At 43.2% G+C, this 16,165-nt stretch overlaps 1 protein-coding gene across 1 annotated transcript in view; it reads left to right on the top strand.

Moving 5' to 3' along the window:
* The first annotated feature begins 4,789 nt into the window (after positions 1 to 4,789).
* The window catches only part of dennd6aa (DENN/MADD domain containing 6Aa), a 58,752-nt gene continuing 47,376 nt past the window's right edge, over positions 4,790 to 16,165 (top strand). The window contains exons 1-6 of the mRNA XM_064967394.1: positions 4,790 to 5,135; positions 5,365 to 5,403; positions 5,505 to 5,547; positions 11,063 to 11,175; positions 15,041 to 15,121; positions 15,451 to 15,556. Coding sequence (XP_064823466.1) covers positions 4,908 to 5,135; positions 5,365 to 5,403; positions 5,505 to 5,547; positions 11,063 to 11,175; positions 15,041 to 15,121; positions 15,451 to 15,556 — 610 coding nt within the window. The 5' untranslated portion in view covers positions 4,790 to 4,907. The remainder of the gene's footprint in view (positions 5,136 to 5,364; positions 5,404 to 5,504; positions 5,548 to 11,062; positions 11,176 to 15,040; positions 15,122 to 15,450; positions 15,557 to 16,165) is intronic.

The raw sequence follows: 16,165 nt of genomic DNA, 5'->3' as shown, positions 1-16,165 counted from the left end.
TTTATATTATTTATTGTAACTGACTTGCCTAGTTAGATAAAGTAAAGGGGGGGACAGTTGTAACTTTATCTAACTAGGAAAGTCAATTACAATAAATAATATAAAATTAAAATAAATAATAATAATAAAATACATTCTTATTTTTCAATGATGGCCTATCCCGTCCAAACCCTCTCCTAACCTGGACGACGCTGGGCCAATTGTGCGCCGCCCTATGGGACTCCCGATCACGACAGGTTGTGATACAGCCTGGATTCAAACCAGGGTCTGTAGTGACGCCTCTAGCACTGAGATGCAGTGAATTAGACCACTGCGCCACTCTGTAGCCCCTAATTACTACAATGTATTTTATTTATTGAAACATTGAGGTATATCATATGATGCTACTGCATAAATGCCGAGAATGGCAAAAATTGCAACTAAACGAAGAGCCGATGAAATCGACTACAAATGAGGACACTTCTAGCCAATCAAAACCACATAACCGGCCGTGGTAAGTGAGTTGTGCAGAGTTTTATTTGCATCTGATAAAACTTTATATTTCTTGAGGAAAGAGCATTGTTTGTCTGAGCCAAACTTTTTTTTATATATGAGCCCAACTTTTTTAATATATATTGTTTTTTATGGCAGGGAAATTCGCACTGACACGTAATGTTAGCTTGACGGCTATTTGTTTTACCAATCTATGGTACAAAGTTACTTGCAATTATATTAAAAAAAATATATATATATATATATATATATATATATATATATATATATAAAATGTAGATGAACCACTTGGTGTGGTGCAGGGGACTGTTTTTATTCGCAACTAGTCAGAACTTTTCTTTTTGTGAGACCCTGATTCATGTGAACGTATACAAGTTTAATATTCTTCATACAGTCACTGTGACAGTAAGTGTCCATTTCTGTTTTTCTATTAATGCCAGGGGAATCCGTAATATTTTGAAAAGGAAATCTTTATTTTTGTATTGTAAGGCTAAGAGTGACGACTTTTATTTCATTCAAGAGACTCATGCCTGATACCGCATTTTGGAAGTGTCAATGGGGGAATGATATTTGGTTTTCGTTTGGTACTAATCGGTCAGCAGGTGTCGCTATTTTAAAAGGCAACTTTAAGGGTCACATATTGAGTGATGAAGCAGATAATACAGGGAGATGGATTATACTTTTGGTAGATGTCATCCACGTTCAATTCATTGTTGTAAATACTTGTGCTTCCAATAACAAGTCAAGTAACTGTATTTTATCTAGACATTGAGAGGACATTGAGAGGAAAATAAGTCAAATGTATAAATTTCCATTGGCCAAAGTCATATGGGGTGGAGATTTTAACACAGTATTACACGATAATCTAGATAGATGGCCTCCTAAGGACTGCAATTCTGTTTGTGAGATAAGGAATATATGTCTAAGGTTAAGTGTTCTCGATATTTGGAGACATAAGAACCCAGATAAGATTTTGTTTACATGGAGTACCAAAGATTTATCTATACAATCCCGTATTGATTTCTGCCTGATATCTGAAGATATGGTTGACAAGGTTGATATAGTCTTGATTGAACCATCGATTTTAACAGACCACAAAGGGATATCAATAAAGATAAATATGCATGGTTTGTCAATAACAAAAGTTTGTAAAGATTACTGGAAAATGAACAAGACTTTACTAGAGAATGAAGTATTTATGGAAGTAGCAGGAATTATTGATAAATACTGGAAAGGTCCCTGTGTTATGAATACGTTTGGAAGTTACTGGGAGATAATGAAATATGATATAAGGCTTTTGGGTATTTCAATGGGGAAAGAAATTGCTTGTGCCAAGAGAGAGAAAGAATATGACATCATAAAGGGAATAATAGATTATACAAAAAAAATTGAACTAACTCATCAGGAATTACTGGAGCCATCATTGCAAATGCAGTTAGACTGTATCTACGAGGAAAAGGCCCAAGGAGCGTTTGTAAGATCAAGATGAAAATGCATGGAAGAGGGAGAGAAAAATACAAAATATTTATTTAATTTCAAAAAAAGGGAAAGAGGAAAAGTCTTCTTTTTTTAAATGAATGATTATTAATACTCCCAATGAAAATCCAAAAGAAATCATTCAGTATGTTGCCCAGTTTTATCAGAATCTGTATATCAGCCCAGCCAACTTCCAATATGGATCTTTTCTTAGACAATGTGGCAAAAATTGCTAAGAAAATAGATAATGATTTCAAGGATTTTTGTGATGATGAGTTTTCTGAAATTGAGATAAAAGACTGTATTAAAAGCCTTAAGGACAATAGGTACCCTGGAAATGATGGTTTAATAAGCGAGTTTTAGAAAGCATTCAATGATAAATTGATTCCTTTCATTCTTGTTATGTTTCAAGAATCAATAGAAAAAGGGGAGTTACTGGCTTCCTTAAAGCAAGGTGTAATTACTTTGATTCACAAACCTAATAAGGATAGTCTTTATATAGACAACTGGGGACCCATTAGCCTGTTGAATAATGATGGGAAATTATTTGCCCTTGTATTTGCTAAGAGGTTGAAACAAGGCTTGCGTCATATAATTGATGAAGAACAATCTGGTTTTATGCATGGTCGACACATTAGTAATAACATCAGATTGATCTTAGATATGATTGACTATAATGACCTCATCCTTGATGATAGTTTTCTTAAGCTTTTGACACTGTAGAACAATATGTTTCTGAGGGTTTGGTGACTTTTTTTGAAAGCAGTCCAAACTTTATATAGTGGTTGTACTAGCTCTGTAAAACTAGCTCACGGGACATCCCGAAGATTTGATATTGGGCATGGCATTAGGCAGGGCTGCCCAATTAGCCCATTTTTATTTGTATTGGTTACTCAAATTATGGCTCTTCATATCAAGAAAGGGAATTTAAGGTGGTTCAGCACTTGGCAATGAATTTAAACTATGTCGACTGGCTGATGATACCACCACATTTTTATGAGACAGGAATGAGGTTTCTAAAGCAGTTCCCTGTATTGAAGACTTTTCCTTAGTTTCGGGTTTGAAAATCAATATCAATATGAATATCAATAAGTCAGTCTTCTTTCCACTCAAGGACTGTGTTTTACAGGAAGTATATGGCATCCCAATTAAAGATAAGATTATTTATCTTGGAATTGTTATATGCAAGGATGAATAACAAATGAGTGAATTGAACTTAGTGAATTAACCCCATTAATGAGAAAACAAAGAAGAAATTGAACTTGATGAACTTGATGAGAGATATTTCGTTATATGGTCGGGTTATATTATCCAAAGCTGAAGGGTTATCCAGATTGGTTTATGTCTCGTTATCACTTGACTTACCCCCTAGAATTGTAAAGGACTTAGAGTAGATTCTTTATAATTTTATTTGGAGGAAAAAGCTTGACTATCTACAGAAATATATTCTCATTTATACCCAAGAACAAGGAGGTCTTTAGGTTTTAAATTTCAATACTCTAAATAATACTTTTTAAATTATTTGGATTCTGAAATATATGAAGAACCAGAACAGTATTTGGAATGTCTTCCCTAAGTATTTATTTGACTCTGTTTGGTGGTTTAGAATTTTTGCTTCATTGTATGTCATTTTGATGTTGATAAAATTCCAGTACAGTTGGCCAATTTCCATAAGCAGGCAATTTTTAGCTTGGATGTTAGCGTATCAACACAATTTTCACAGATACTTTATATGGAACAACAACGATATATGATTCATAACTGGTTTGAGAATAAAATGATTTTGGTTGGTCAGTTACTGAATGAGGATGGATATCTACTCTCATATGGGGAATTTCTTGATAAGTTTAAAATTCCAATATCCAATAACCCCAAAATAATATGCAATAACCCCAAAATAATATGCAATTGTTTTTGATGCAATTCCAAGGGGTGTTGTATCTCTTTTAAATTCCTCTGTGGTTGATGTAAGTAACATAGATTTACATGAAAATATATTCATAGGAAATATTATCATCAAAGATAAATCTAGTAATAAACAGATTTGGAATATTGTTTGTGATACTACAATTCCCTCAGCAAGATTCTTCTGGTCAGATATCTATGGTGATATACAATGGGGGAAAGCATGGAAAATTGCTAACAAATATTGTATCATTAATAAAGTTTAATTTAAAATTTTACATAGAATTTATCCTATGAAACATGTTTTGGAAAGAATCAAGCTGAATATTGAATATAACTGTGATTTCTGTGGAATGGAGAAGGAGACCATTTTGCATTTGCTTTTTGCCTGTATTTTCAGTAGAATGTTTTGGATTGACATACAGAATTTTTAAATATTTTTTTAATAGAACCGGTTGTACTATTTAATCGTTTTGATATAATGATTTATTTTAGAAATTCTGACATAAAGATGTAGTATATTTAATCAAACTGCTAATAATACGAGGTAAATTTCACATTCACAAATGCAAATAGTCTAATTCAAAACCTAACTTTTAGACTTTATAAATGATGATAAATATGGCACTACTTCAACTAAAATGAAAAACAAAAAGGCAATTAAAACTTCTTGTATTTTTAATTAATATGATTTGTTTGTTTAGGATTCCTGGCAATGTAAATAGTTTGTTTGTATGCTTGTTTGCATGTGTGACTATTCCTCTTTTTTTTGTTGATATATGTTAATAAAAATAGTTTTGCAAATGTGTTAACGTTTAAAAAAAAACGCCCATGATTGTAGCACTAACTAGTGGGCTTGTGCCGCTACTGCATTTCTGGTTGGAACGTTACGTACTTACGTAGCGTAGCCACGCCGGACTACGTGGGTTGTTTTTTTTTTTAGCGTGTGGGGTACATTGGTTAGCTTGCTATCGAAGAATAAAGTGACCAATATAAAAGTTATCTAAAGGAAGGAATTTCCACCGTCGGGTTTCATGATGGCTTTGCAGGGCTCTGAGGAGATAGAGGAGCAACTCGCAGAGCCTGAAGAGATTGGAGACGAGGATGTGAGCATCTCTCCAGCTGAAGAAATAACATTAACCGTCGGGCCTGGAGGAGAAGAGGACACGGACCCGCTTCTCCTCCCGTGGGATCGCTTCTCTGCCTGGCTACACTGTATCTGTGTCGTCGGGTTTGATCTCGAACTCGGCCAGGCGGTGGAGGTACAGTGAAATAAATATCTTTCTCTGCTTGTTGTCAATTCGTTACATGGATAGCTAAAGCTTAGCTGGCTCACTAGCTAATGGTGTTAGTCGTAGCTAACATTATCTGGCTAATGTTCTTTAGCAAGCTATTGGAATTTAAAGTAACGTTATAGTTAGCATCTAGTTAGCTAGATATCCGCGTTAACAGCTACATAAGCTAGCCAACTGTTGTTTCTCTCTCTTGCAGGTCATCTACCCACACCATTCAAAACTATCCGAGAAGGAGGCAAGTTATGTTTTCAAAAGTAACCCCATGTATCACACTGACTGTCTTGTATTGTATTGAAACGTCACATCAAATAAACTGTCACCTTATTTTTGTTCCAGAAAACAAGTATCTGCTACTTGTCATTCCCAGACTCTAACTCAGGTAAGCTCATTCCTTCATAGTTTCTCATGAACCAGAATCTGGGTTTACAGGAAACGTTGAATTTGACGATTGTCCTTTAAACCAAGGAAGCGGCCGTTCACTTGCAATTCACCAGTTTAATAATGTCAAAATACGGTCGTTACTTCGCAAAGAATGGAGTCTCGATGAGTAACTGTCGTCATAACTGCCGCATCGGCATGTATTTACTGACAAAAAAGTTCTAAATAAAGTTTCATGCAGTTTTTATTCCCATGATTTAAAAATAGCATTTATTTTTTTTTCTTCCTCGCCTGGTAATTGAAGCACACTTCCCATTCGCCATGCTTGTGGATATAGGCAACCTGTAGGTAGGCTTCATTGCATCAGACAATGAGCTGGAGGCACTACATTTACATTTGCACTATGCATTTTGAAAACGTATAGGCCTACTTGTTTGAAAGCACGTCTTACCTTGCTTCAGAGTAAAATCCGAACATTGGGGGCAATTATTTTATTGACTTCCATATGCCACTGAGACCACTTTCTCTCCTGTTCTATTGGTTTTCAAATCAACTTTCATTGTCCATCAGCCAAAGGCACAATCCTAGTCATATTAGCATCCCGTGCTAGTTGATGATGATCCTGGTCATATTAGCATCCCGTGCTAGTTGATGATGATCCTGGTCATATTAGCATCCCGTGCTAGTTGATGATGATCCTGGTCATATTAGCATCCCGTGCTAGTTGATGATGATCCTAGTCATATTAGCATCCCGTGCTAGTTGATGATGATCCTAGTCATATTACCATCCCGTGCTAGTTGATGATGATGATGATCCTAGTCATATTAGCATCCCGTGCTAGTTGATGATGATGATCCTAGTCATATTAGCATCCCGTGCTAGTTGATGATGATGATGATGATCCTAGTCATATTAGCAGCCCGTGTTAGTTGATGATGATCCTAGTCATATTAGCACCCCGTGCTAGTTGTTGCATCTTTGGATCTCCCCTCTTTCCAAATTTCTAACTGTTATTTTCACTGCTTTTGGCAACAGTATTTTCCTGCTAATTGCATTATAGCTTACTGCCTTGTGCACAATTCTGCGCTTAAAATGTGTTAAACTAAACGTTCTGATCTGTTGCGTCAGCTTCGTCGCTTTTTAAGGTGTTTGTGTTGCCTAGGCCTACTGGTTGTATGAATTTGATTTATTGTCCCAAAGTCTGTTTGGAATTGGCCAATTTTTTTCTTCTTGACAAACTGCCCAATAAAATTAGATAAATGTTTATACTGTGAGGATTAGTAGATTGACATAGGCTAGTGATTTTGTTATTTGTCTTGTTGGCTGAGGAAAGGTAACTGTGACAGTTATTGTAACATCTTCAAGGTGGGCATTGTAATTCGGTAAGAAGGGAAGCGTAATGTTGCAGCCTCAACTTGCATGTTCTGTTAATATGAATTACCATAATCTAAATGTGATTTGTGTCATTCTGGGCACCGTGGGTGGACGCTCTAATCAGGTTACACACCCAATGCATATGGGTCCGGTGCATTTCTTAAATGCACGATAACCTGCAGCATTTAAACTTAAGTGTCCGGCGCCACATTTTCCTGAAACCCATGTTAGACACGCCCCCGACACCCTGTATCACGCCCATGTAACCTGAAGGTTGCGAGTTCAAACCCCCGAGCTGACAAGGTACAGATCTGTCATTCTGCCCCTGAACAGGCAGTTAACCCACTGTTCCTAGGCCGTCATTGAAAATAAGAATTTGTTCTTAACTGACTTGCCTAGTTAAATAAAGGTAAAATAAAATTTAAAAAAATGTCCCCGACACCCTGTATCACGCCCATGTAAACTGAAGGTTGCGAGTTCAAACCCCCGAGCTGACAAGGTACAGATCTGTCATTCTGCCCCTGAACAGGCAGTTAACCCACTGTTCCTAGGCCGTCATTGAAAATAAGAATTTGTTCTTAACTGACTTGCCTAGTTAAATAAAGGTAAAATAAAATTTAAAAAAATGTCCCCGACACCCTGTATCACGCCCATGTTAAGACACGCCCCAGACAAAAGTCTAATTACTGTTTTTGTAGTCGAACTGTTATTAAACAAATCAATATGTGTAATATTTTTTTAAACATTGTTCCCTTAATGAAAAGGCTTAACACTGGAAGAAAAATATATATTTCAAACAAATTATACAAATATTATACATTTTAATCAGCAACTGGGCCTGAGTTGCAGGCAGTTTACTCTGGGCACGCTTTTCATCCAAACGTGAAAATGCTGCCCCCTATCCTAAATGACTGACTCAGTGTCTGGAGCAGCGTTTCAGAGGCGTGTCTAACATGGTTGGTCAAGGGCAGTCAGGTCTGGAGTGAACAATTTCGGCAGATAATTTTTAGAAAGAGACGGCCCAGATTGTCTAGCCCAGCTGATTTTGTAGCTCTTTCAGAACATTGGCTATCTGGATTTGGGTGAAGGAGTAATGGGGAGGCTTGGGCAAGTTGCTGTGGGGAATGCAGTGCTGTTGACTGGGGTAGGGGTAGCCAGGTGGAAAGCATGACCAGCTGTAGAAAAATGCTTATTGAAATTCTCAATTATTGTGGATATATCAGTGGTGACAGTGTTTCTTAGCCTCAGTGCAGTGGGAAGCTGGGAGGAGGTGCTCTTATTCTCCATGGACTTTAGTGTCCCAAAACCTTTTGGAGTTTGTGCTACAGGATGCATATTTCTGTTTTGAAAAAGCTAGCCTTTGGAAAGCAAACTTCCTGTGTTTATCGGTTCCTAACTTCCCTGAAAAGTTGCATATCACAGGGGCTATTCGATGCTAATGCAGTACGCCACAGGATGTTTTTGTGCTGGTCAAGGGCAGTCAGGTCTGGAGTGAACAAAGGGCTATATCTGTTCCTGGTGAGGAAGGCATTAAAAAAATAATAATAATAATAATAAATAACTAGGCATCCTCTACTGACAGAATGAGGTCAATATCCTTCCAGGATACCCCGGCCAGGTCAATTAGAAAGGCCTGCTCGCTGAAGTGTTTCAGGGAGCGTTTGACAGTGACGAGGGTTAGTTGTTTGACCGCAGACCCATTACGGAGGCGGGTAATGAGGCAGTGATCGCTGAGATCTTGATTGAAAACAGCAGAGGTGTATTTGGAGGGCAGGTTGGTTAGGATGACATCTATGAGGGTGCCTGTGCTTACTGATTTGGGGTTGTACCTGGTAGGTTCTTTTGATAATTTGTGTGAGATTGAGGGCATCAAGCTTAGTTTGTAGGATGGCCGGGGTGTTAAGCATGTCCCAGTTTAGGTCACCAAGCAGCACAAGCTCTGAAGATAGATGGGGGGCAATCAATTCACATATGGTGTCTAGGCCACAGCTGGGGGCAGAAGGTGGTCTATAGCCTGCAGAGCTCTGTCTTGCTATCTCTGCAGTAGATTGCAACTCCGCCCCCTTTGGCAGAGTTGTAGGGAAAGGGAGGTGTTTTTAGAATATGAATTAAACTCTGAAGGCATTTAAGAAAATAAAGTAACATAATTTGAGCTCATCTGACTACTTCTCTTGCATCGTGAGTTAATAAAGCTTATATTTTAAAAACGGATTCAAGTTTTTACAGGATCTTGAAAAAGTATTATGGTAATGAGACCCATGTCTATGGAAGGTTTTTGTACTTAATACATATTATAGTTTAATGTATACTTAAACTAGTATACAATTTATGGACAAACTACAGCAACATATATTTTATTCAAATAAGTTATTTTTTGAAAATTAAACATTTTTAAAATATTATCCTAGTATTAAATCCGGATGCATTTCGGTAACGAGTTTTTGGAGTAACAAATGTCAAGAAATTCAGGTGCAAATGTAAAATGTATTTAAAAAGACACTTTCCCAAAACTAGACATCTTGGTCGATTTTTGCCGATACGTCATTGTTTTGTAACGTAATTTGCTACAGACATTTTAACTGGTTTCATGAGAATCACCTTAAGCATGTGACTAATACAATTCGATTTATTTATTTTTTTGACACCTGTATTAGTCCGTAGGGCAATTCAACAGTAACTCAGATTTTAGGCCAAAAATGTATGCCAAACAAACCGTACAACTCATACCATTTACACCAAACATTTTACTGAAACATAATGATGGATCTGACATTCTTTATAGCCATTCATCCTGAATAGGCACACGAAGGTAGAAATATACAATATCCTCCTTTTACATATTTGGGCATTTATTTTACACACTGGCTATTGTTTTAAAGACCTCTGCCACCAAACAAGACAACGTTTGGTTGGACCGGACCAAATATGAACCAATCATAGATGTTGATGTTTCACAAGTTTTGGACATTAGGGTAGGGTAGAGCTCGGTAGGGTACTCAATTTGTGTGTGCTGTACTGTCCTGAACTATACTATACTCTACAGTACTGAACTATACTCAACTTTTCTTTACTTTACTGTACTATATTCTTCTGCGATATACTCTACTGTGTCACTCTGTACCTAACTTGCTTAGCCGTTTTTTTTTTAAACTCCCCGATTTACGATGGAGGTGAGCAGTGACTGAGTTCAGCACACAAAGCATAGCCTGGAATTTCACACATTGTTCAAGAAGTGACTGGAACTCGGCCCACTTGTTACCTGCTTCAGTGGAGAAACTCCGGGAAATATTAACATCACTGTATTTAATCAACACTAGGTCCCACTGAAATCTGACTCCCTGTTTTAATCAACACTAGGTCCCACTGAAATGTGACTTCCTGTTTTAATCAACACTAGGTCCCACTGAAATCTGACTTCCTGTTTTAATCAACACTAGGTCCCACTGAAATCTGACTTCCTGTTTTAATCAACACTAGGTCCCACTGAAATGTGACTTCCTGTTTTAATCAACACTAGGTCCCACTGAAATCTGACTTCCTGTTTTAATCAACACTAGGTCCCACTGAAATCTGACTTCCTGTTTTAATCAACACTAGGTCCCACTGAAATCTGACTTCCTGTATTCCAACCCCTGCTGCACTAGGCACCTGGGAAAACCTCCTGTCCCCATGTGGTGTGCAGATAGACACAGGCTGACATGCTTGGCTCTGCTCTGGAATGTGGGACTGGTGTTTCACTCTACAGTATGTTTTACCCCTTCAAAATGTCTTCACCAAATGCCTTCAATGTCTTATTTGGCCCCTGTATGACATTTTATTAGCCTGGTCCCAGATCTGTTTGTGTTCTTGCCAACTCTGCTGCCATTGTCAAAAGCAGGATAATTCCGTAAGGAGTTGGTAGGACAGCACAAACAGACTGGCACCCAGGCTTCATTCTTATAGCTATTCAGGGACCTTTCAGTAAAACGGATTCTTTGTGTGATAAATCACTGCTTTAACGGTCTGGTTTCAAAACCTCCATCGCAGAACCTTGTTGCTATCACAACATTCCTCCCCTGTCCACTTCCCCATGTCAGTGCTGGAATTCCATCCAGCCAAGAGGAAGATGACTACATTTGCTTCCTCTTCCTGTTTGGCAGGTTGTCTAGGGGACACACAGTTCTGCTTCCGTTTCCGACAGGCCTCAGGCAGGAAGTCTTCTCTGGGATGTTTTCTGGACCAGTTTGACCGTGACGCCCCAGTCTGCCTGAAGGTAAACAGGGGTCGCTGCAGGGCGGGGTCGTCGCTGCAGGGCGGGGTCGTCGCTGCAGGGCGGGGTCATCGTAAACATTGTTTTGAGTTAATTCTATGGGGGTGGTCTGCAACTTATTAAACAGTACAAGGGGAGGGTTATTTGAAAATGTTTTTGATCTATCAAACTCTGAGGACCATGCTGAATGGGGCTATCTGGGTTAGAATGGCATTTATATCCGCTAAGGGGAAACTCCTCATGACTCTGCAGGTAAACATTGACTCACACATGAGAGATGAGAATCTCTGTGAGCCATACAGTCTCAGCCAACACATTCCCCATGCCATGACACACCTCAGCCAGTCACCAACCAGCCAGTAGACACCTCAGCCAGTCACCAGCCAGCCAGTAGACACCTCTGCCAGTCACCAGCCAGCCAGTAGACACCTCTGCCAGTCACCAGCCAGCCAGTAGACACCTCAGCCAGTCACCAGCCAGCCAGTAGACACCTCAGCCAGTCACCAGCCAGCCAGTAGACACCTCAGCCAGTCACCAGCCAGCCAGTAGACACCTCAGCCAGTCACCAGCCAGCCAGTAGACACCTCAGCCAGTCACCAGCCAGCCAGTAGACACCTCAGCCAGTCACCAGCCAGCCAGTAGACACCTCAGCCAGTCACCAGCCAGCCAGTAGACACCTCAGCCAGTCACCAACCAGCCAGTAGACACCTCAGCCAGTCACCAACCAGCCAGTAGACACCTCAGCCAGTCACCAACCAGCCAGTAGACACCTCAGCCAGTCACCAGCCAGCCAGTAGACACCTCATCCAGTCACCAACCAGCCAGTAGACACCTCAGCCAGTCACCAACCAGCCAGTAGACACCTCATCCAGTCACCAGCCAGCCAGTAGACACCTCAGCCAGTCACCAACCAGCCAGTAGACACCTCAGCCAGTCACCAACCAGCCAGTAGACACCTCAGCCAGTCACCAACCAGCCAGTAGACACCTCAGCCAGTCACCAGCCAGCCAGTAGACACCTCATCCAGTCACCAACCAGCCAGTAGACACCTCATCCAGTCACCAACCAGCCAGTAGACACCTCAGCCAGTCACCAACCAGCCAGTAGACACCTCAGCCAGTCACCAACCAGCCAGTAGACACCTCAGCCAGTCACCAACCAGCCAGTAGACACCTCAGCCAGTCACCAACCAGCCAGTAGACACCTCATCCAGTCACCAACCAGCCAGTAGACACCTCATCCAGTCACCAACCAGCCAGTAGACACCTCAGCCAGTCACCAACCAGCCAGTAGACACCTCAGCCAGTCACCAACCAGCCAGTAGACACCTCAGCCAGTCACCAACCAGCCAGTAGACACCTCATCCAGTCACCAACCAGCCAGTAGACACCTCATCCAGTCACCAACCAGCCAGTAGACACCTCATCCAGTCACCAACCAGCCAGTAGACACCTCATCCAGTCACCAACCAGCCAGTAGACACCTCAGCCAGTCACCAACCAGCCAGTAGACACCTCATCCAGTCACCAACCAGCCAGAGCCAGTCACCAACCAGCCAGTAGACACCTCAGCCAGTAGACACCTCAGCCAGTAGACACCTCAGCCAGTCACCAACCAGCCAGTCACCAACCAGCCAGTCACCAACCAGCCAGTAGACACCTCAGCCAGTCACCAACCAGCCAGTAGACACCTCATCCAGTCACCAACCAGCCAGTAGACACCTCATCCAGTCACCAACCAGCCAGTAGACACCTCAGCCAGTCACCAACCAGCCAGTAGACACCTCAGCCAGTCACCAACCAGCCAGTAGACACCTCATCCAGTCACCAACCAGCCAGTCACCAACCAGCCAGTAGACACCTCAGCCAGTCACCAACCAGCCAGTAGACACCTCATCCAGTCACCAACCAGCCAGTAGACACCTCATCCAGTCACCAACCAGCCAGTAGACACCTCATCCAGTCACCAACCAGCCAGTAGACACCTCATCCAGTCACCAACCAGCCAGTAGACACCTCATCCAGTCACCAACCAGCCAGTCACCAACCAGCCAGTCACCAACCAGCCAGTCACCAACCAGCCAGTCACCAACCAGCCAGTAGACACCTCATCCAGTCACCAACCAGCCAGTAGACACCTCATCCAGTCACCAACCAGCCAGTAGACACCTCAGCCAGTCACCAACCAGCCAGTAGACACCTCAGCCAGTCACCAACCAGCCAGTAGACACCTCATCCAGTCACCAACCAGCCAGTAGACACCTCATCCAGTCACCAACCAGCCAGTAGACACCTCATCCAGTCACCAACCAGCCAGTAGACACCTCATCCAGTCACCAACCAGCCAGTCACCAACCAGCCAGTAGACACCTCATCCAGTCACCAACCAGCCAGTAGACACCTCATCCAGTCACCAACCAGCCAGTAGACACCTCATCCAGTCACCAACCAGCCAGTAGACACCTCAGCCAGTCACCAACCAGCCAGTAGACACCTCATCCAGTCACCAACCAGCCAGAGCCAGTCACCAACCAGCCAGTAGACACCTCAGCCAGTAGACACCTCAGCCAGTAGACACCTCAGCCAGTAGACACCTCAGCCAGTAGACACCTCAGCCAGTCACCAACCAGCCAGTCACCAACCAGCCAGTAGACACCTCAGCCAGTCACCAACCAGCCAGTAGACACCTCATCCAGTCACCAACCAGCCAGTAGACACCTCATCCAGTCACCAACCAGCCAGTAGACACCTCAGCCAGTCACCAACCAGCCAGTAGACACCTCATCCAGTCACCAACCAGCCAGTAGACACCTCATCCAGTCACCAACCAGCCAGTAGACACCTCATCCAGTCACCAACCAGCCAGTAGACACCTCATCCAGTCACCAACCAGCCAGTAGACACCTCATCCAGTCACCAACCAGCCAGTAGACACCTCAGCCAGTCACCAACCAGCCAGTAGACACCTCAGCCAGTCACCAACCAGCCAGTAGACACCTCATCCAGTCACCAACCAGCCAGTCACCAACCAGCCAGTAGACACCTCAGCCAGTCACCAACCAGCCAGTAGACACCTCATCCAGTCACCAACCAGCCAGTAGACACCTCATCCAGTCACCAACCAGCCAGTAGACACCTCATCCAGTCACCAACCAGCCAGTAGACACCTCATCCAGTCACCAACCAGCCAGTAGACACCTCATCCAGTCACCAACCAGCCAGTCACCAACCAGCCAGTCACCAACCAGCCAGTCACCAACCAGCCAGTAGACACCTCATCCAGTCACCAACCAGCCAGTAGACACCTCATCCAGTCACCAACCAGCCAGTAGACACCTCAGCCAGTCACCAACCAGCCAGTAGACACCTCAGCCAGTCACCAACCAGCCAGTAGACACCTCAGCCAGTCACCAACCAGCCAGTAGACACCTCAGCCAGTCACCAACCAGCCAGTAGACACCTCATCCAGTCACCAACCAGCCAGTAGACACCTCAGCCAGTCACCAACCAGCCAGTAGACACCTCAGCCAGTCACCAACCAGCCAGTAGACACCTCAGCCAGTCACCAACCAGCCAGTAGACACCTCAGCCAGTCACCAACCAGCCAGTAGACACCTCAGCCAGTCACCAACCAGCCAGTAGACACCTCAGCCAGTCACCAACCACCCCTGACGTCTGGGTTTCAGTATATAACCTGTCCTATAGAGAAGGAGCTGGTATGATGCCAGTATTATCCACTGCCTCAATTCACTTGTCAACTGTTCACTTCCAACCATGTCGTGTTTAGGCTTACATCAATGACTAATGAAATATAGTGTGTGTTTGTACGTGTGTGTGCCCATAATAAATGTGAGTTTGTGTGTGTGTAGAGGGACCAAGGCCATTACTATGGTTACGTCTACTTCAGACAGGTCCGGGACAAGTCACTCAAGAGGGGTTACTTTCAGAAGGTGAGTTAGCTGGTGTTGAACTGTGTTATCAGACTTTTTTTTTAAACCTTTGTTTAACGAGGCAAGTCAGTTAAGAACAAATTCTTATTTTCAATGACGGCCTAGGAACAGTGGGTTAACTGCCAGGGGCAGAACGACAGACCCTGTCAGCTCGGGGGTTTGAACTTGCAACCTTCCGGTTACTAGTCCACCACTCTAACTACTAGGCTACCCTAGCACAATTTTTCTAAAACTTCCTGACCTTATTGCAATATGATTTTTAACTGTCTCTGTGTGTGTGTGTGTGTGTGTGTGTGTGTGTGTGTGTGTGTGTGTGTGTGTGTTTCCAGTCCCTGGTCCTTATCAGCAAGCTTCCCTACGTCACGTTCTTCCACTCCCTGCTGAAGCTCGTCGCTCCAGAGTACTTTGAGAAGCAGGAGCCATGTCTGGAGGCTGGTGGGTCTCATAATTTCATCCTGTTCCAATGGTGAAACATCAGTTGAAACCGGGAGGGGCCACAGACTAGCCCCTCCCTTCAGTGGAGAGGCTAGTCTGTGGCCCCTCCCTTCAGTGGAGAGGCTAGTCTGTGGCCCCTCCCTTCAGTAGAGAGGCTAGTCTGTGGCCCCTCCCTTCAGTAGAGAGGCTAGTCTGTTGCCCCTCCCTTCAGTAGAGAGGCTAGTCTGTGGCCCCTCCCTTCAGTAGAGAGGCTAGTCTGTGGCCCCTCCCTTCAGTAGAGAGGCTAGTCTGTTGCCCCTCCCTTCAGTAGAGAGGCTAGTCTGTGGCCCCTCCCTTCAGTGGAGAGGCTAGTCTGTGGCCCCTCCCTTGAGTGGAGAGGCTAGTCTGTGGCCCCTCCCTTGAGTGGAGAGGCTCGTCTGTGGCCCCTCCCTTGAGTGGAGAGGCTCGTCTGTGGCCCCTCCCTTCAGTGGAGAGGCTCGTCTGTGGCCCCTCCCTTCAGTGGAGAGGCTCGTCTGTGGCCCCTCCCTTGAGTGGAGAGGCTCGTCTGTGGCCCCTCCCTTGAGTGGAGAGGCTCGTCTGTGGCCCCTCCCTTGAGTGGAGAGGCTCGTC

This window comes from Oncorhynchus masou, chromosome 6, assembly GCF_036934945.1.
Source record: "Oncorhynchus masou masou isolate Uvic2021 chromosome 6, UVic_Omas_1.1, whole genome shotgun sequence".
NCBI lineage: Eukaryota > Metazoa > Chordata > Actinopteri > Salmoniformes > Salmonidae > Oncorhynchus > Oncorhynchus masou.
This window is presented reverse-complemented; position numbering and strand designations above follow the sequence as displayed.